Below are 21,438 nucleotides of genomic sequence, written 5' to 3'. Positions count from 1 at the left end.
AGACCCATCCCTGTCACTTTGTGGCTGAGACATTGAAGCCATAACAGTTAAAGTGAGCTGTGCGGTCATATGTCAGTTGGGCAAGAGCTTAGAGCGGCACCCATGTTTTCCAGGCTTCCCATCAAGTGCTTTTTTTCCCACGTATTACTTTGCCATTGGACAAACTCCGTCTGTGGAGAGTTACTGATACGAGAAGGTGATTTTTTGCGGCCATGTGGAGACAAACAGCCTTTTGAGAGCAGAAAAAATGTTGACTGGTGATAAAAGTAATGCTTCCTACCCCCTAATGAGTACTTACAGTTAAACTTCACTTCACATGGACAGGTTCTGTAATCCTGTGTGACAGCCTGTGAGGTAGATACTTTGATCACCCCCACTTCAGAGAAGTGAACTTCATTGTCCAAAGACACAGAGCTGGTCCATGGCCAGGGTGACAGCATTGAATGTAGACCCAGCTCCATTTTGCATCCTTCCTGCTTAGGACTCCCACATGGAAAAGACTGGTATTTGAAGGTGAGGGAAACCACCACATGCCAGGTGGGCCTTAGAACAAGGAGATCTAAATGGCAAAAGGAATGCCTCAGGCACAACCTCAAAAGTGACCATTTGAGTGCAAAACCCCCATCGGGGCATGGGGAGGCTGGAGCCTGTTCCAGGGAGGGTAGGCCAGTGCCTGGAACACTTACCATGTGCCAAGCACTCTTCTAAGCTTGTTATTTATTTTAACTTAGTAGATCCTTACAAAAAGCCTGCGTGGTAGGTTGTATTGGTACCCCAGTTTACAGACACAGGAACTGAAGCACAGAGGCAGGTCTGTGCCAAAGTCACCATCTAGGAAGTAGCAGAACCAGGATTCAAATCCAGGCAGGCTGACTCCACACTGAATCGCTCCCTGGTGCTGCCTTTCTGGGGAGCTCAGTGGTCTAGTCGGGTGGAGCAGCCTGTGTTGTAGGAACTTTCAGATGCTGACTCTCGAGCCCACCCTCATCCTGTGAGGAAGCCTGAGAGACCCTCCCCCAAGCCCTGTCCAGCCCATATTTTATGTTGGAACCCAGAATTATCAGCCACCCTGCTCATGGAAGAGCTTGGCGTTTCACATGCAAAGAAAATAACTTTCTCTGCCATATGTGGGTATCATCTCGTGAGGCTGGCGGTGATCGGGGCTGTGGGAAATGGCGTGCTGTCAGGAAGTCTGTTTGTTCTCACGCCTTCTGTGAGGTATGTTCCGACTTCTCAGGGAAGCTCCATTTTCTTACCCAGCCAGATACAGTTAATTTTTTTTCCCCCCACGGATTCCCCCAGGCTTTCTTGCCTAGCACCTTTCTCTTACCGAGCCATGTGGGTTCTCAGTGAGTCATACACTCCAGCGGGCACATGCTGGGGAGGAGGGTGGCAGGAGCCCAGTGTGGCGCTTGGAGCCCACAGCACTGGATGTGTGTAAACCAGGACAGGCTTCCTCTTTGCCAACCTTGTCTATCAGCCCTTACAGGGGAGAAGCTGGGAACAGAGGGTTGGGGCGTCTCTTCTCATAGAAGAGCACTTTTACCTTTGTTTTTAAGCAGCCTGGCCCTCTGACACATTCTCTCTTTTCTGAGACATCCAGTTGAACTTTATCTCTGTTCACTGTGCCTCGCTTTTGTTAGAAACCGTAACAATAAATCCCTGTTTCCAGAAAGAAAGTACTAGATCATATGATCAAGTACAAGGGTTCTGACTTCCAAAACAGGGGGTTTTCTCTGACCATCTGGAACTTTGAGTCTGCATTGACTCCATCTAGGCTGCAGTGGGGGAAGCTCATTGGACCGCCGCCGCGGGCGCGTTCCTCCATCACTGGGCCAGTTCAGTAATACAGGCCGAGGCTGTTGCCTGCATTTGAGGACTTCTCTGTCTTTGCAACTATCAGAAGCTGCTGGCAGCTGTATATTGAGCACACTTTTCCTCGAAGAGCACGCATCCCTTTGGGAGCTACACTTAAGCCCATCTGTTTTCAAAACAGTTTGAATTCTAAATATCTGGGGAATTCCTCTAGTTAATAAATGAAGACAGTTTAAACCTGCTTATGGTTTTGAATTTGGCATTCTCATTAGGGAACGTTGACAAATGCTGGATAGCTTGATGGCTGGCTATGAAATCAGTGAAATGGATAGTGTTTAATGACCTGGATGTGGAGGCAGTATGCAAATCTGTCTTGCTGATTTTTTAGATGTTTAAAAAAATCCAATGTTACAAATATGTATGTGTGTGCACATTCCTGATCACACAGTATAATTCATACGTCTTAAACGGACAAGAAGAGGAAGGCTCTAGAGAGGGGAGATTTCTGATACATGGAGTTATAAAGAGCCATGTTTGTGAACACCCACCTTATACTTTCTATTCTTTATTGCATGTGTGTTCGGTGCATAAAGCTTTAGGCTGATGTCAGTTCCTTCTCCGAGCCCACTGGCATTCAGGAAGTGTGTGCACACAGGACAGGGTGGCTCAGACTGTAGGCGGCAGGTTGTGTCTTCAGTTGCAAAAAGCCACTATCGATGTGAGCAAAGTAATAAAAAAACGAGTTTGAACATTTCAGGGTTGCCCTTAGAAATACGAGTATACTCTACAACAGATTTTGGCCCTTTTCTTTACCTCATTCAAAAACTTTTTAAAATTCTACCGCCGGGGCGCCTGGGTGGCTCAGTCCATTAAGCATCTGACTCTTGATTTGGGCTCAGTTCATATCATGGTTGTGGGATCAAGCCCCACACTGGGCTCTGCACTGAGGATGGAGCCTGCTTGGGGTTCTCTCTCTCCCTCTCTGTCCCTCCCCCACTCACTTTTGCTCACATGGTGTCTCTCTCTCTCTCTCTCTCTCTCTGAAAATAAATAAGTAAACATGACAAAAGGTAAAATTCTACTGCTTAGCAATACTGGTTAGAAACAGAAGTGACTTCCGTGAGAATATAAAAGGTTTGAAAAGAAGGTGAGTAATGTCTTCGTCTCAGGGCAAATCCAACATTATTAGCCTCTTGGTTTCTAAAGATAGGGGCTGTCTTGCATCTTTAGGCCCGGTTCACTAATAATAACCTTTAGTGGGTATTTAGAAATACATCACTCCACAGAGAGCTCTGCAAGCAGAGTGGACGGCAGCTGGCAGCTTTGTGCTGTGCTCGTTTCAAGGGGATTCTGGGTGAAGTTTGCTGCCGTGGTGAGCTGCCCCTGCCCTGTGCCCTTCGGGAAGTTCCTGGGTGAAGGTTGCACCAGCAGGTGGGAACCTCTCCTCTGAGTCATGTAGCTGGCCTGTCCCCTTGGCCTCTAGGATGAGGTTTCTATGGCACTTCTGCTCACACCCATCACCTGCTTAGCGGCAGGTGGAACCTTGGCACCGAGGCCCGGCTTGAACATTAACCTCTCCTGTTTTCTTGTGTCAATAACACTGATGGGTGAGATTTTCAGGGCCAGTGGGAGTGCAAGGAAAGGAAAACTTTTTTTGCTGTTTTTTAACTACCAGTGACTATTTCCAGATTAATGTTTATGTCTAGCACTATTTACTGAGTTCATAAAACGATACCATACTGCTGTTAAGAACAACAAAAAAAGACTTGGTTCACAAAGAGACAATACCTAAACTAAAACAAGAGCTTTGTTTTTTTTTTTTTTTTAAGTAGGCTTCACACCCAGCGCAGAGCCCAGCGTGGGGCTTGAACTCGTGACCCTGAGATCAAGAGTCAGACGCTTAACCGACTGAGCCACCCAGGAGCCCCACGACTTCATTTTTAAAGTGACAGATATTCTCATGAGTTGTTGAAAGTCTAACTCCTGGAAACCACCAGTTTGCACCCAGCTGCTATCTCTGAAGTGACCATATTCCTAGAGGGAATATTCTGATTCTCATGGTAGAGATTACCTGAAAGAATTTAAAGTATGGTCATGGCTGTCGCTCTGTGGCTCACTGCTTCCACCTCATGCATCACTGACTTTGCCCTCTCTCCCCTTTGGCTGTCCTGCCTTCTGGGTGGCCATTACTTCTTGTTCCACAGCCAGAAGCTCAGGGTCTGAGTCCTGCCCCGCCCAGTGCCCTCAAGGGTCTCTTGTCCCCTCTGTCAGTTGATACACTCACTCCTGCCCTTTGGTTTCCAGTTCCTTGCAAAGACCTGCCCTGACGCTTGTTGCAGACAGGCCTCTGGGCAGCCCTCACCTTGATTTTGTGCCCACACCTGGTACCAGCTGGTCCTGCAGGGGTCTCCTGCACTGAGCGTGAAACCTACTTGGGACTCATTCATTCATCCATTCATTCATTTTCTCTTTCTCTCCCAAAATAAGTAAACATTAAAAAAAAAAAAATGCTGCTGTGGCCCAGCCTTCCCCTCAGGCAAAGGTCAGAGGTCCCCTGTGCTGAGGGAGCAGACTTCCTAGCTGTGGTCCCAGCCGGAGGCAGTGGAAGATGGCTGGAGCCACCCCAAGGGTGGAAGAAATAGAAGCAGGGAAGGGAAAGCTGAGGCAGCTCCAAGTGAGTCAGGGCTCTGGGGTGAGAGACCTCAGAGAAGCGCCTGATGTGGAAGCGATTCTTCAAGCTGGCCCTCTGAGTCACTTTGTAAGTGTCTGCATTTATTCAAAAGGGAATTTTTCTTCTGTCTTAGTACTTCCATTTATTAACCCTAAGATAAATATATTGAGAGGAAAATCGGTGTCGTAGCAGCTTACCTCACTGAAGTGTACAGTGAGTACTTCTCAGATAGTTGCCAAGCTTTAACGTTTCTCATTTATCATCGTTTAATCTTAGAAAGTTCTTTGGCACGTGTGTGGTAGAGGATGGTGAAGTAGAATTTAACCTGGTGCCAAAGAGAGTCAGGACAGGCAGGCTCTCGGATCCCAGCGGGAGCACTGCCGTTGGAAGAGGTCAGGTCGTGCTGTGACCCTACAGTCTCAGCACCGGCACTAACACGTTTGGTTTTTTTGCCCACACTGCATGTTTATCAGGGATCAAGGGCCCCCGCTTTGTGTTGTCAGGGACCCAGGCCGATGGGGCGGCCTCTGTCTGGGATCTTTTTGATCTCGTGGGAGACATAAGGGAGCTGGAGAATAAGGCACCGGCTCATGAACTCTTGTGCTTAGAAGTGGCACGTGTCACTTCTCACATTGGCTGAAGCCAGTCCTGTAGTCGGGCTTGATGTCTACAGGGTAGAAAAATAGAACCCTCCTGCAAGGAGAGACAGTATGTTTGAGGGAATAATACAGTCTTCCACAAAAGCTTTCACAGAAGCTTCTAGTCAGAATGAGACTCTTGTTCTAGTTGATTCTTGGGCTTTCTGCTGGTTTATGAGTTTGTGTGAGAGACTCAGAAGTAACAGATGGCATAATCCTCTCCATTTATCATGTTTGGTTTTTCTTAAGCTGTTGGAAGGGAACCTGGCCGATGGCATTGTATCTTGTGAACAGCAGTGATTCTTTCAGCCTGTGTATGGAAAGGACTAGAAAGCCTGCAGTTGCTATAAGAATGAATGCCTGTGCTCCGCAGTGCTGGGAGAAGCTGTCCAGCTGTCCACTTAGACAAGCCAGAAGCCTGTTCCCTAAGGGTTATTTATTCTCAGAGTTGAGGCACTTAAACAGAGGGCACTTGGAGTCTCTCGTGTTCATTGGGCGTTCAGGAAGAAGGAAGTTATATATCTTGATTTTTATGTATAAGTTCTCCTGAGCTTTCTGTTCTCCAAACTTTGTTACTTTTCTCCATTAAAACACTCTTTCTCATTGATCGTGAAAAAACTAACGAGACTCACTTTAAGACTTATATTTTGCCTGTTGTCACAGAATTCATTATGATCTTGAAAAACACCTTCAGTTTAAAATTATGTACCATAGTGACATAAAAAAGGCAACTCTTGAAATTCAAGTTCTAATTCCATTGAAACAAATCAAAAACATTTGGACCCCACAGTATGTTCAGGGCATAAGCATATGGCCCCTGGCTTATAGGATGTGAGCTAGAACAGACTTCATGAGATTGGTTCTTCATTCCCTCCTGTTTGATAGAGTAGAAGACAAGTATGGAAAGACTTGGCTTCTAAAACTTTTTAGATGATGAGGTTTGTGCAAGGAAAAAGTTATGAAATAAGTTTGGTGGACTTCAGAAATCTTAAAGACTAGATCATCTAGAAAATAGGACCAGGCAAGTAGACCAGCTCCCTGTGGGTGCTGACGCCTCAGGGAAAAAGTGTAAAAGTCCATCTCTAGAAATGGGTGCTTGGCAAGCAGATGGACTGGATACAGAGGAGCGAGAGCGGGCATCAAGAAGGAACTGTGTGACTGGCCAGGAGCAGGGAATTAAGGGGCAAGCTTGACAGTAAGCAAGAGATCACTGGGTGCTCCAAGCCTAGAAAAAAAAAAAAAAAGGCTTGTTCAGTTGCTTTTGGAGGGGCGGGGTCCTTGCTGCCCTGGGGGGTCCCTCAGGCAGCGGAGGCTGCTGAGAGGTCCAGCTGGAGAGGAAGGAGGCTTGTAGAGGAAGCCAGGGTGGGGTCAGGTAGTAACTGGAATGTTTGAACACTACCCAGGGCTTCTTGGGAAGTTCCTTGAGATTTCCTGGCATTTGGAGTGGCCACCTGAGCATGGGCTGAGTGGACAGCCCGACTCTGGACGAGGGGGATTTGACACAAGTTAGGGCCATGTGGTCAAACTGAAAGTTTTCTGAGGTAGTCCGAGACCTTGAGGGAGGTAAAGAAAGCAGCAAACGGCCTCCTGCTCTTAATAACCTGGGCGCCTTATGTTGCAATTTGCAGAATAGAGCTGACTGAAAACAATAGCTGGCTTTTGTATGTGGTCCAAACAAACTGTCAGGGCCCCAGGAGAGGCAGGGTCAAGGGCACTGTCCCTGAGTGTGTTCCCTCTGGCAAGTTGGAATCCATGGCCTGTCAGCTTGCCATCTTGGGGACACAGACTCGCATGGACCTTAAACAAAAATTCAGAAAAACAGCCAAAAATTAAGTAAGGTAGTTAATACTGTGACTACCCATCCAGATTGTAGAACATGGCTTACTCATTAGAATAGACCTTTGTAAATACTACAGGCATTAGCAATCTGTGTCATGTTGTGCCTCCAAATGTAAACATTGTTCTATATGCAGGAAGCCTCTAGAAAAGGATTCTCACTGTTAACACTGCTGACATTGCCCCTTTTGTGGGGCTGGCCTGTGCACCGCAGGCTGGTTAGCAGCGTCTTTGGCCCACAACATGCCAGCAGCACACATTCCCGCCCCCCCACTCCCCCGCCCCACGTTTTGACCACCTTAGAATGTCTCCAGACATTACCACGTGCCGTCTGCAAGGGGGAGGGAGCAAAATCGTCCCTGTTGAGAAGCACAGTGTGACTTTTCCCAGTGGGGTCAGAGCTGAGCTGGAGGAGGTAGTGAGGAAAGGAGGGTGGCAATATCCTGGAGGATTTGAGCGTGTTGAGACTATAACTCCAAGAACAATAGAATTCTTAGAGCATTTGGGCCCTCTTCTTAAATATTGTCAAGATGTTTACATTTCCCTAATCTGTGTTTTTGAGGGGGCAGCCAGGGCAAATGAGAGTTTGCAAAACCTCCTTTGGTAGCTGACTTTTTTTTTTTAAGTTTATTTTATTTTATTTTTGAGAGCAAGAGCGAGAGCGAGAAAGAGACAGAACCAGTGGGGGAGGGGCAGAGAGACAGGGGGACAGAGGATCCGAAGCAGGCTCTGCACTGATAGCACAGAGCCCGATGTGGGGCTCAGACTCATGGACCATGAGATCATGACCTGAGCCAAAGTTGGACACTTAACTGACTGAGCCACCCAGGTGCTCCCAACTGTTTTTTTTAAGTCATGCCAAGTGCTGATCTTTTTGTACCGGCACTATCCATCCATTCTGCGAGCTGCTTTTGTGCTCTGAAGAGAAGGTCCTGAATGTTTGAGCTCATTCGCGCTGTGAATGCAAAGACCATTGGACAACATGTGAACGGGGAAGCAGCTTCTGTCCCTGTAGAATCATTGTTCCAGAGACGTCTGTGACGCCACGAGCTGTGTCAAAGACAGGTCATCTGGCTCTATCCTAATGAGCCAGGCCAAGCTCTTCCTGACCTCTTCTTCTCTTTGGCCCCTTCCCCACCTCCAAGATACCAGCGACCTCACCGAGTGCAAGGCTTCCTCCCAATGGAGTCTTAGACTTTACTGTGTAAAGAATCACCTGGGGGGTTGTTACAAACACAGTTTCTGGTAACACCTCCAGAAAGTTTGATTCAGTGTGTGGGGATCAGGAACTTAGGGTTTTTAAAACAGGTGGCCTACATCTCCCTCTAGGAGGTGGAAGGTGGTCCAGGGACCACCCAAGAGGCAGTCCCTAGAGGGACTTTCCAACTTATGGAAGGCAAAAGCACAGAAACTCTACCCACCTAATCCTCTTAGGCTTCCAGAAGACACTGGGATGGAGACCATATTGCCAGAGAAACCACCAGTGACGTGGGAGCAAAATACAATCTGCTCGGAACTGTATTGATTCTTTGGGTCGCATGGGTCACTGTAGTAAATTTATTATGTAGTCATATGATCATGTGATTCATATGATGACGTGTTATCATTTAATCACATGACAGTGATTAATAATAGCTAACGTATGCTAAGCACAATGAACGGGAAGATATGCTGATTATTCTCCATATGCCATCTCCTTTAATCCTCATGGCCGCCTTTGGAAGAAGATGTTGCTTTCTTTTTTTGCAGATGAGGAAACTGAGGCTGGCGGAGGTTAAATCTAAATAGCCTGCCCCAGGACACACAGCTATTTAGTGGCAGAGCTGAGATTGGATCTTGAGTCCGTGTACAAAGCTCTTAAGACACTCTCACAGTTTAGTGGCCTCTGCTCAACCTGGCATTGCCAGCACCTGATGCTCCCTCCAGACTGGCTGAGGGCAGGGGTGGTAGGAAGAGAGCAAGGCCGGAGGGAAGCTTCGGGGAGCCCAGATCTGTCCTTTTTGAGAGGGAGGGCTCTGAAGTTAGAGGAAAGATGCCCCCTCCTTCGTTCATGCAAAACCCAGGCTCTGTTGGCTCAAGTCAATCCTCCTGGCAAGGGCTCTTCAGAGTTGTGTCTTACTCCCCAGGTTTGCAGGTATTTCTGTGTTTTCATAAGTAGTATATAAAATGTGGTTCCATTTCAAAGAAACACAGCAAATATTTCTTAGAAGTAAAATCCCTTCGGTAAAGAGCTTTAAGCTTCTGGGATGGCTGGGATGGCATTTCTTAAGACAGGGCTTCTCAGCAGTGGCTTCAGAACTCACCCAAGGAGCTCTTTGAAACATACAGAGCTCACCCAGCCAGCCTTTTGCGTGCTCCCTCATCAGAATTCTGGTTGTTCAGGGCCAGAGAGAATCCTGGGTATGTTGTGTGTCTGTCTTTTTTTTTTAAGTTTATTTTTTAAATTATTCTGAGAGAGACAGAGACCGCAAAAGTGGGGGGGAGGGCAGAGAGAGAGAGGGAGACAGAGAACACCAAGCAGGCCCCGCACCGCCAGTGAGAAGCCCACTGTGGGACTCAAACTCATGAAACCGCGAGATCACGACCTGAGCCGACACCAAGAGTCGGACACCTAAGTGACTGAGCCACCCAGGCGCCCCTGTCAGTCTTGCTTTCTATATATGTATGTGTATAAAGATACACACACACACACACACGTACATATTCATGTATGTCTATTTATGTATAAAATTATTCTGATTCTGAGGTATAGCTCAGTATTGTTCCTCCCAAATGTGATATAGCAGGAATAACAAATACAGCATCACCTACAAAGAAGTCTCACCAAAATACTTAAGGTGATTCTAAACTAGCCTTTAGATTTAACCTCGTTTCTATAAAGCAGGGGATAGAGAACAACTTTAAATGACAGCCTGAGGATATAGACAAATCTACATTGTTGGGTATTCTAGAATACAAATGGCCCGGTATCCTCAAAAAAAAAAAAAAAAGTCAGTGTCAAGGGAAACAATGCAAACAGGGTTAGAGGTGAAAGGACTATTTTTTACTAAAAGAAACTACAGACACAAAGCCAAATGCAGCATGAGTCTTGACTGAGTCATGGTTTTAAGAAAACAGCTGTAAAAAATGGGGCAGGATAGGGAAATTTGAGTGTGCACTAGGCTTTGGATATAAGGGAGGTATTGTCAGTTTTTTGGGGTGTGTTAATTTTATTGTGGTTTTGTAGGAAAATGTCTTTATTTTTAGGAAGTGTATTACAGTGTTTAGGGTTCAAGTGTCAAGATATCTGTGGCTTGTTTTCACATGGCTCAGGAAGAAAAAGGCTGAGTGGTAGAGTGAGGCTGTATACTGGCGTTGAATCTGAATGTTCATAGTCTGTTCTTTTCAGCTTGTATCTCTGTTTGACGATTTCCATAATGAAGTAGCAAAAGAGAACCAGGGTGAACAAGCAAGGTGAACAAGCAAAACTCTGTCCTGGCCTTTGCTGCTCTAGTAACGGGGGCATGCTCTGGTGATGTGCGCCTCGCAGTGAAGTCCTTTCCCTCGGCTTCTTCATTTCTGTTGTGGTTTCCTGACCAGCCGGCCCAGGGCGATCTTGCTTCACCCGTACCTTCTTCCCTTCTTACTGACAGCAGGAAGCTGAGAAAGACAGGACCCTGTGGTGGAAGGTACAAACCCAGCTGGGCTCGGCTTACTAAGATCCTTGTTTTATTTATTTATTTATTTTTTTTTTAAATTTTTTTTTTCAACGTTTATTTATTTTTGGGACAGAAAGAGATAGAGCATGAATGGGGGAGGGACAGAGAGAGAGGGAGACACAGAATCGGAAACAGGCTCCAGGCTCTGAGCCATCAGCCCAGAGCCTGACGCGGGGCTCGAACTCACGGACCGCGAGATCGTGACCTGGCTGAAGTCGGACGCTTAACCGACTGCGCCACCCAGGCACCCCATCCTTGTTTTAAAGATGAGGGCTTAGAGGCACCTGGGTGGCTCAGTTGGCTAAGTGTCTGACTCTTGATCTTGGCTTGCATCATGATCTCATGATTTGTGAGATCGGGCCCCATATTGGGCTCTGTGCTGACAGTGCAGAGCCTGCTTGGGATTCTCTCTCTCCTCTCTCTGTCCCCACCTCCCTGCCCCTACTCATGCTCTCTCAAAAAAAAAAAAAAAGTTGAAAAAGTTTATAAATATGAGGGCTGTGTGTATATAATATATATATATTATGTGACTTCCATAGCCAAACCATTAATCAGTTTCCCCTTGTTCTGCATTCTGACTGTAATATTGCTGCAGGTTACTGTAGGTTTCTGCAGGATTCTCTTTTTGGTTGTTTTTGTTTTCTTCTTATTGCTTGCTAAGAGGCTTTACTCTGTGGGCCTTTGTGATAATCATAGCATCATTTTCAGAAAGTCAGAGGACCGTCCAGATTATCCATGACCATCAGGGAAATGATGGTAAACTCAGCCGTCCTGGAGTGGAAATGTACTTAGTGGCCTATGGAGAGAAGACTTTTACATGGGATGTCAATTAAGTGAGTTTTGGAGAAGCAGGGATTACAGGGAATAGCAGTGGATAGCATATTGAGGAGCTCTGTGCTGGAATCCCGACAGTTAACAAGATCTACAAGGAGGATCTGTTTCCCCTTTGCTGTGGATTTTGTCCCAGCAGGTGCCTGTCCTTGCACATGTGACATGACCAAACTGGGATGCTGTACAGAGCATAGACTTGATGCCTTTCCAGATTGTCCGTTGTGCCATCGACCTGAGGACTTTTCTTGGATGCACAGGAAAGCCAGTCAGTCAGCCGTGCGTAGCATGGCTATTCTACTTATAGTAGTAATTAGCAAACTTGGCTGGAGAGACCAAAGCATGTTATCTCCCTATTCCAAACAGAAGAATAAAAGCCTCATTCCAGCCACACTGGCATGGGTGTGAGAATTTGGTGCAGTAGATAGGGGATTGTTGTGGCATGGATGGACAGAGAACTATGTTTTGTGAACTTAAGCACATGGCTCCCTAAATAATTCCGCCCTAAATGTGGCATGGACCGTTTGCTAAGCCTGAATGTGCCGCTTTCTGTTCTCCCAAAGTTTCACATCCTTTCTCTTCAGAAATAGCAGTCTGATTGCGGGCCTGACTCTGAGCCAAGTTTGCTGACCAGCACAGTGGACATTTGGCACGTTCATTACAATCCAGGTCACCTGAGAGGTTGCAGCAGAGTCCTGAGGCTCTGCAAGAGGACAAACACATAGAGGGTTTATATTCACATTGAAATTTTCCCATTCAACAGAAGAGGAGCAGGGATTGAGATCAGCTGGCACATCAGTGAGCTAGTTGTCTAATCAAATGGAAAGACTTTGTAGAAGCCTCGTCTTCTCCTCATGGGCTGGCTTTCCACCTGTTGATTCAAAGCATCTGTGAGCCTGGCTGGTGGGCAGGTGGGTGCAGCTCATGGGGCCTCCGGGAGTCATCAGGGGCTTGTTTCTTGTTCTCATTCACAATGATTGTTTCATTCTAAACAATCTCCCCCAAAGCTTTTTTGTGTTGGTAACTCTTTTCTCAAAAGGCATTTCTCTGTGTGGTATTTGGGGTCGAGTGGGGGTGAGATCAACGAGTGGGAGTAGATTCTGCTTATGGCCTCATGCTAATTTATTTCACAGTTGAGTTTGGCAGCAGGGTAGGCAGTGGGGAAGTAGGAAGACCAGGACCCTCCCAAGAAGCCCACCGGGGAGGCTGACACGAGTGACCTCCTCTGTCTCTAAATAGCCTGTGCTTAATCTTTGATTGTGTGTAAATAGCCAAGTTTCTGTGATGGGCAGAGCACTTCCAGCAGTTAAACTGGTATCTGATCAGCGTCCTCCATGTTGGAGGAAAGGCTTCTAAGGGAAAGGAGTTGCTATTTAGTGAGTGTTTATTCTGCCAGACCCTGAGGTCTAACAGATTCTTGATAGTTTCTCGAAGCAATACTGTGAAGCGGGATACTTTACTGTTTCCATGTAGATGAGGAAAGCTGCAGCTCTGAGAACTAGGCATCCACATGGCCAGTTGGTGGTGGGGCTGTTTTTGGAACCCAGACCTGATGGACTCCAAAACTTTTGGGGTGAAACGCACTTCTCCCTTCCCCAGCGCTCAGGAGAGCTGCGTTACACACACACACACACACACACACACACACACACACACACACACACACTGACAGTCATTAATGGCCTGTGTTTTTAGTACTGTGCTAGGTAATTTCCCCAAACAGCATCTTGTGTAACTGTAATGACCTGAGGATTTTTAAATGTACTGTGTTTTATGAGATAAGTAGTTCTCTGTCGCTACACCTTGTCAACCAGCATGGTGTAGAAGCTTTGAAGCTTTGACTCTGGGCTTCCTTCTTTCCCCACTTGCCTTCCTCTTCAACATCTCTTGGCCCCACCCCACTGCCAGCATGCCAGAGGGCTCTTTGTGGTTCTTGTGCTGTTGACGTGACCTCAGTTAATAAGATCTCATCACTCAGAACAGAGCCTTGCACCCAGATGTCAGATGTGAACTGTGCGATTCTTTCTGACCTTGGAGAAGGGGTAGCAGATGGGGCTGCCGATGACCACTGTACCCCTGTTTCAGGGTTCAGGCCCCTCTGAAAGAGGTTTGAGCTGTTAGAGCAAAGCCCTCTGGTTATGAAGCCATTTGTCCCTGGGAACAGAATGAGCCCTTGTGAGACCAGAAACAATGGGCATGTTGAGTTGCAGACCTGGGGTGAATCAAAGCTCAGGCAGAGGCGCATGGGATGAATTGGGACAGTTCAAGGAACACATTCTTCATACGCAAGTTTCTGTTGTCAACAAGTCCACTCAGTGGTAATGACACTTAGTCAGTGGTCATTCATGCCTCTGTTTTGAATAATTTCCCCAAATGAGTAAGTCATGAACTCTTCAAGGTTTTCTTTTCTTCTTCTTGAGTTTTAATTAGTGTAGTTTTTTTGGTCCAGAAATCACCCTGTGAGAAATGAATAAAAATAAGTTTGGGGAGCAGTGTTTTGTAATTTTTCAGAGCATTGTTTCCTTTTGTATCCCGATGCACCTATGAAGCTGATACTCTTGTGTCTGTGATACTAATTTGATTCCCAGCAATACAAGTGGGTGTTGCTACTCTCTATCTTTAGCCAAAATCTTTTGGTGCAAGTTTGTCAAAACTTAGCTCATTTAGTACCAAGACAGCAGGCAGAGGGTCCCGTAAGCTCTATAAAAACATAGCCAGTCTGTTGGCAAGGTTGACTGGAAGTTCCATCTAGTTGTTGCTGGATCTCCCTGCTGTTTGACGTTTTCGAGTGAGAGATGATGGAGCAGGAGCCACACATCCCAAGGGTGCAGCAGCTCGGGCACGAGCTCCTGTGCCAAAGGGTGCGCCTGGGGTGGGTGCGGGAACGGGCACTGGCCTGGAGTTGTGCTGCTCGGAGATCAGGGAACCAGCGCGGTGCGAGAGCACGGGAAGGGACGACTGGAAACAAAGAAAACCAGTTAAGTGCGCTGCGAACGGCGGCTCCGGCCCCGGATCGGCTACAGCTGGGTTCTGTCGGAGGATGGAGGTCGGAGTGGCGGCACCGGCCGGGGAGGGCGGGGAAGGGCGGCCGCGCGGGAGCAGCCTCTTGGCCAGCGCACTGGGGCTCCGGGACCCGCGAGTCTGCTGGCGGCGCCGCCGCGGGGCGGAGCCTGGGCGCTGCTAACCCCCCTCCTCCCTTCCCTCCCGTAGGTGAGGCCGCGCTCGGAGCTTTGACATGGCAGCATGACGGCCCCGGCCCGCGCTGCCACAGGCCGGCCAGAGGGAGCCCCAGGCTGTGGGAGTGAGCGCCCGGAGCAGCGACTTCCTTCTGCGGCCGCCTGAGCCTCCTTCCCCCCCCCGGCCTGCTTTTATTATTCACCCCGTGGACTCCTGACTTTTCCGCCTGGAACATCAATATGTGTCATGTTATTGTCACCTGTCGCTCGATGCTCTGGACCCTCCTGAGTATTGTGGTGGCTTTTGCAGAGCTCATCGCCTTCATGAGCGCCGACTGGCTGATTGGAAAAGCCAAGAGTCGCAGCGGCGCCGCGCCCGACGACCAGAGCGGAGGCTCGTCGGAGCCCTACCACCCGACCTTGGGCATCTATGCCCGCTGCATCCGCAACCCGGGCGTGCAGCACGTGCAGCGGGAGACGCTGTGCGGGCCCTACGCAGAGAACTTCGGCGAGATCGCCAGTGGCTTCTGGCAGGCCACGGCTATTTTCTTGGCCGTGGGCATCTTCATTCTCTGCACGGTGGCCTTGGTGTCCGTCTTCACCATGTGTGTGCAGAGCATCATGAAGAAAAGTATTTTCAACGTCTGCGGGCTGCTGCAAGGAATCGCAGGTAAGCGTGCAGGGAAGAGGGAGGGGACCCGGGCACCGGGCATCGTATGTGCCGCGCACCCCCTGCTGCATTCCTTTCCTGCCCGTTTTGAAGACCGGCTTCTGTCCAGATTTGCTGTGTAAAGAGTGTTCCCGCGCAACAGGCGTGTGCTCCCCTCATCGCTCCCGTTTCCCTGTTACACTGTCCCCTGTTCTGTATTTCACGTATTTCTTCATTGCTTATTTCCTTGGATTCTAAGCCGTTGGATTTTGTTTGAGTAACTTCTCCTGGTTTTTGCTTTTCCCGTTAAATTAAAAGCATGCTTTCCACATCAGTGCATCCCCTTTTGGAAACATGGTGTGAGAGGCCCACCTGCAGCAGGGCGCTCTGTGCTGGGAAGGAATGTGAGTGTGGGGCGTTCGTTCCAAGGCAGTGAGCCTGGTCCTGCCACCCGCCCAGCCCCATCCCCAACCGCAGGATGATTTCAGCTTTAGGAGGAGAAGCTGCAGGCTGGGAAGGAATTAGTATCAGCTGCTCTGTGTTTAATAATGTTCTGGTTTAAATTGTCTGTCTCCTGGAGCCTGACAGAACGTTTTCTGCATTCGGATCAGAAAATACAAACTAAGTGTTCCACTTTCAGGGAATTTCTCACTAATGAGCTTGTTAGAAACTGGTGGAAAGAAAAGTGATCCCAGAGGGGCAGCTGTGAGCTGCGAGAAAACTTCAATACCCACTAGCACTTTCATAGCCTTTCCCGTAAGGGTTTGAAAGGTGGATCCTGAACGGAGAGGGTGTCAATCAGTCTGTCTAGGCTCAAGGGCTTTGTTCTGGTTGGCAGAAATACACACACATAGACACAGATGGGGCAGTTTGTAGACATCCTCGAGGAACTAAAGGAATAGAGTCGTGCTTTGACTTTTCAGGGAAAAAAAAATCACTTTTTGAACGATTACAACCAAAGAATTTATTCATCTGATCTCTAACAGGAGGACAGTAATCCACCTGCAACCCTAACTGAAGTGCACAGGTGACTCATCCCCCAGCATATCCTAAAGCTTTGTATGCGGGACTCTTGGATGGTGAAGAGAAACACGGAGCCTGGTGTCCAGGCCTGTAAAGAAACAGACCCCAACTGAATTAACTCTAGTCTGCCTAATTGAGCTCAGCAGGGCTGGCTTCCAAATCAGCAGATCAGACAACAGTTAGGTTCCAAACAACTGATAAGTTCATGTTTTCTGTTTCTCCTATCTTAGAGGAGCCCACATATATATGTGTGTGTGGAGGTTGGTAGATAAGGGGCCTAGAGAAATAAATAGACGACCTGCTCCCCAGTCCTGATCTGCCTGCATTGGGGGATACTCTCAAGGCCTTCATCTCTTGATCTGAGAGGAATAGCCTTACCACGAATGACTCAGGCACTCCTATGCACTCACAGAATTTGGGAGACCAGGATTCTGATTCTCAGTTTTGCTTGAGATCAATGTGCCACCTTGCTGGACTTTTGCATTCCTCTTCTCAAAATCAGGGAGATTGCAGGGTGCCTGGGTGGCTCAGTTGGTTAAGCAGCCAACTTGGCTCAGGTCATGATCTCACAGCTTGTGAGTTCGAGCCCCGCGGTGGGCTCAGTGCTGACAGCTCAGAGCTGGGAGCCTGTTCCGAATTCTGTGTCTCTGTCTCTCTCTGTCCCTGTCCCTTTCATGCGTTCCCTCTCTCTTTCTCTCTCAAAAACAAATAGACATTAAAAAATTTAACAAAAAAATAGGGAGATTGGAAAATATGACCTTATCTTCGATTTTTGATTCTGTGAAGCTCATTATCCCCTTTTTGATTCACTTCTGGAATCTGCAGTTCATCCCCTTCAGCTTGGTGTTTTACCTCCCAGAAATGTTAAATCAGATTCATCTTTTCTTGTCAGAGAAATGCCCCTCCTTTACTGCCGTGGGACACACAGTGCCTCAGGCAGTGCACACATGTGCATATATGCCGTGTATATCTTAAAACTTTGGCTGAGAACTCTTACCAAAGGCTTTTGAAAAGCCAGAATAAACATGTAGATGAAGGGAAGGCAGCATACACAATTCATTAATCCTGGCTAAGCGCCCTGGTTGACCAGAGAAGTGGATTTCTGCGTAAATTTTCCTTACTATGTTGTGCTTCCTCATCCTTGATGATTCATGCCTTTACTCTGAATTTTATCGAAGCCCTGGTATGCAGGCAAAACTCCTGGCTTATCGTCCCTAAGAATGCTTTTCATCCTGAGAAACTTAGTGCCTTCTAGCAAATCAGTGGCCATTTATAGTACGAGTGGGGCCTCTTGGAGGTGGGGAGGGAGTTACACCACAAGCTGTCTTTTACACTCATTCAGAAGCAACCTGTAGATACCCTTTCAGTCTTACTGTTTACGTGCAGTTTTTAATAAGGTGTCAGTCCAGCAAATTTGATCTCTAAGAATGAGGGTTGGTCCAACACATCTTTTTGTGCTCGTTTGCTATTTCACATAGATGGCAAGAAGATTCATTTTGGCACAAAGACCAGTACGTATCTTAGGTATTATTCATACACTCCAGTTAACTACTCCTGGCTTTTCTCTTTCTGGCTGTGTCAGGCCTCTGGGAAGGATGGTTGAAAAGAAGGAAGTAGGAGCATACCTGAGGTGCTAGTCTGTTTGTCACCTGTCCAATTCCCAAAGTCTAGATTTTCTAAGAGAACTTTCTCCCCATCTTTATCGCTTATGTTCCCCGTGCATACACAGAGCACCCCAGAAAGTCTGAAGTTACTTAAAAATTGGAATTGGCAAGCGGCCGGGATTCCTGTGTAGTCAGACTACCTCTCCAGGGCCTACCGATCTAAGGCTAAGAACTGAAGTACAGGAAGTAGTTTGTTTTCTCCTGCCAGCATGGCAGCGCCCCTCTTGGAGCAGAAATCACGGGGAAGATGGACCAAGCACTCAGCAGGCGACTCCCTCATGTTTCAGGGCAGGCGGCACATCTGTAAGGGATGCTCAGTGGGCTCTTCCCTTCCTCGTGGAGGTCTCTAGCAAGTAGTTCAAGGCGGCATCCACGGCAGCCATGGTCCTTGAATCTACAGCTGAGAAAGTTGCCCGCCCCCCCCCCCCCCCCCCCCACCGTGTCTGAAACCGCTGACTTGCTTTCTCTCCTGTCAGCCAGTATGTGATAGCATCTGCTCAGCCCCAGCCCCAGCCTCAGCCAAGGACTTGTTGCAGCTGTGAGCATCAGTCTTTCCCCTCCCCACAACCAGTTTCTCAGCCCTGGATCTATGTGATGTTGGAACAAACGGTGAGAAAGGAGCTGTTGCCAGGGCAACAGAAGCATTCTTGGAAAATCGACTCACACCGTGTTTGTCCTTACAACTTTCATTTTGGCAAAAGTGACACTTTGGTAAAATATAACTAGAAGAAAAATGACAAGCTGTTGTAAGCGTGTTCCTTTGTTACGACTAATTTTAAAGAATAAACGGGCCTTAGATTTTTGTGGCCTCATTGCCTATAGAAAGTGTAACATAAATCATCAAAATCTGGATATTTTGAACTTACAAGTGGGTGTGAAAGAATTTGCTGTCTCAGTGGAAATCTCAAAATCTCATTTACTTAAAAATAACAATCAAATACACGTATTGACTATTAAGTTAACCCAGATACAGGATTTGCCTTCAAGGTCTAGCCTACTGGTGGGCACCAATCTGACACCTCCGAAATCCCTATGCACAGATGCCCTTGGTGTTCAGTTTTCCAGTCCCAGCAGCGATTAGACGTCAAGCCTCACCTGCTCCTGGGTCAGTCCTGACCTCCCTTACAGTGGCTGTGAAATGTCTAGTGATGTACCTCATTCTCTAAACCTTTTTTCTCACTTATAAAATGGGTATAATAGTAGTACAACCCTCAGGGTTGTTTTGTGGATGAAATTAGATAATATATGAGAAGAAAGGCTTAAGCACAGCTGGCACACGGTAAATAATAAGTGGTAGTTCTTTGGCTACTAAAGTGTGTCTGCTTTCTTGGCAGGTTTTAGTATTTTTTTATGTTTCCTAGAAATGCTGCCTTTTTTTTTTTAAGTATTCTTTTATTTATTTTATTTTGAGAGTGAGAGAGACGCAGTGTGGAGGGGGCAGAGAGAGAGGGAGAAAAAGAGAATCCCAAGCAGGCTCTGCGCTGCCAGCACAGAGCCTGAAGTGGGGCTTGAACCCAAGAACCGTGAGATCATGACCTGAGCCGAAACCAAGAGTCGGACGCTTAAAACTGACTGAGCCACTGAGGTGCCCCCTAGAAATGCTGCATCTTAAGGAATAGTGGTATTTACTTTAGTCCTCAGAATTGACCTTGTTCTCTCGCAGTCAAACATGACCGTGTCGTATAGGGCCGCTCCCTGGCCCGTTCCTAGCCTGCCTGTATCAGGGCTGAAGAGCGTGTAGAGCAGTACTGTGGCATTGGTGTGACTACGGGTGTTCTTGGGGCTTTTTTTTTTCTTTTTTCTTTTTAAGCAGGAGATAGCAGTTGAATTGACAGGAAAACCAAGAACTTCTCCTCCTCTTCCCGCAGACACACACAGTCTGCAGTTCCTTCCCTTTCTGGCGTCCGCTTCGAGCAATGGAGCCTTGACTGCAGGTGCCTTTGCAGGCTCCCCCCACAGAGTAACTCACAGGCCGACTGTGTGTCCCTAGGTGAGGGCTTGTTTGGCAGAGCCAGCAGCACACATCAGGCCCTCGTCCTCTGGGATTGATTACAAAGGCTGGGCATGCAGCCGGCAGGGTCGTTGCTGCCAGCTTGTCTTCCTTAGGTTGTGACCTGGATGTAATCCATAATGAAACCATAGAACGCAAAGATCCAGGTTTTCCATGACAGCATCGAGCGGTTTGTTTTTAGAAACGCATGGAGGGCTCTCTTGGAAGTCCATGGAATCCCCAGTGACTCAGGTTTGGGACAGAAGCCATTAAAATGAGCTCAGGATTTGGCTCACTTGCATTGGCTTGGACCGTTCCACTGGCGTCGCCGTGAGGGTTGGACTAGCACATGAGCTGCGGGGCCTGGCTGCCTGCTGTCTTTTCAGTCTTCCCTCATCTGCTTGTTTGCTCCTTTGTGTCTGGTCGGCCCTCACGCTCTGTACTCCCGTAGCCCTCTGTCTGTCTACATCCATTTCAGTCCTAGAGGATCGCCTCGGCAAGCTGCCCCACCAGTCTGACCAGATAGATGGCTGTGGGGCTGACCTCTGCCTGCGCTGGGCTGGCAAAGAGGGTGTGCTCATGGGAGTCGCTCTCTGTCGCCATGGCTCAGCACCTGGGGGGTGCAGGCTCAGCTTTCTGGGAAATGAGCAGTGGCTGAGGATGAAGGAGGACGATATGAAAAAAGGGAAAGGAGTAAAAGAAGAATCGGTGAGAGCAGACAAGGAGAGGGTTTTACCTTTGCTGCTTGTGGAATTGCTTTGTCGTAAATCAGAATGGATGTGCAAGTATGGATAGGCATCTAAAATAGACCATGATCATTAGCTAGGATTTGGTATTCCCACGGTTATTTTTGGCAGGGTGAACAGTAACCTTAGCATCAAGAAGATAACCATGACTCACCCCAATCTCAGCATCCATTCTGACTTATCCCGTGCTCTACCCATTCACTTCTGGGCCAAAAAGATCAGCCATTGGAGAGGAGAAAAATAAGAACGGGGACTTAGAAAGCATAGGGAGAGGGGAAGAGATTCCTGGCTCTCACAGAGACCTTGTCCCGTCCGTAGTTTCACACCTGGAAAATTAACCTGGCTTTCTCCACGAAAGTAGTGTGACCCTGATTATCCAACTTCAGAATAACCTCAAAGAAAAGGCATGAGGAAAATAGAGGAAGCATCCCCTGCTTTTCCTTCTTAGAACAAGGCACTGGAAGCTTCTGGCCATCAAAAGGAGGCTCTCCATTCTGGCTCTCCAGACAGAAAGTGCCAGAGGTTGGGTCTAGCAGCTCTATGTCTGAAACAATTTAAGAAAACCATCGATTATGACATATGTACTCATTCATCAATCTCTGGTAATCCCTTGGTGAAAACTGAAGAATGCAGAAATGTTCTACAGCAGGGTAGAATTAAATTTCAATTCAAGGAGCTTTTATGGGATGCCTAGTAAGTGCAAA

General features: G+C 47.6%; 1 protein-coding gene across 9 annotated transcripts in view; it reads left to right on the top strand.

Annotated features, from left to right (window-relative positions):
• LHFPL2 (LHFPL tetraspan subfamily member 2) overlaps positions 1 to 21,438 on the top strand; it is a 165,320-nt gene that overhangs the window by 124,380 nt on the left and 19,502 nt on the right. For 8 of the 9 annotated variants that reach the window (XR_007154383.1, XM_047868708.1, XM_047868686.1 and 5 more), the window contains one exon: positions 14,697 to 15,332. Coding sequence is in view for 8 of the 9 variants with exons in the window: in XM_047868708.1 (XP_047724664.1) it covers positions 14,903 to 15,332 (430 nt within the window). In the remaining variant the exon portion in view is untranslated. Of the gene's footprint in view, positions 1 to 13,939; positions 14,464 to 14,696; positions 15,333 to 21,438 lie in introns of those variants that run through there. The other variant, XM_047868717.1, reaches the window with a different exon arrangement.

This window comes from Prionailurus viverrinus, chromosome A1 (assembly GCF_022837055.1).
Source record: "Prionailurus viverrinus isolate Anna chromosome A1, UM_Priviv_1.0, whole genome shotgun sequence".
NCBI lineage: Eukaryota > Metazoa > Chordata > Mammalia > Carnivora > Felidae > Prionailurus > Prionailurus viverrinus.
The sequence above is the reverse complement of the archived record's forward strand: the minus strand, read 5'-3'. Positions and strand labels throughout refer to the sequence as shown.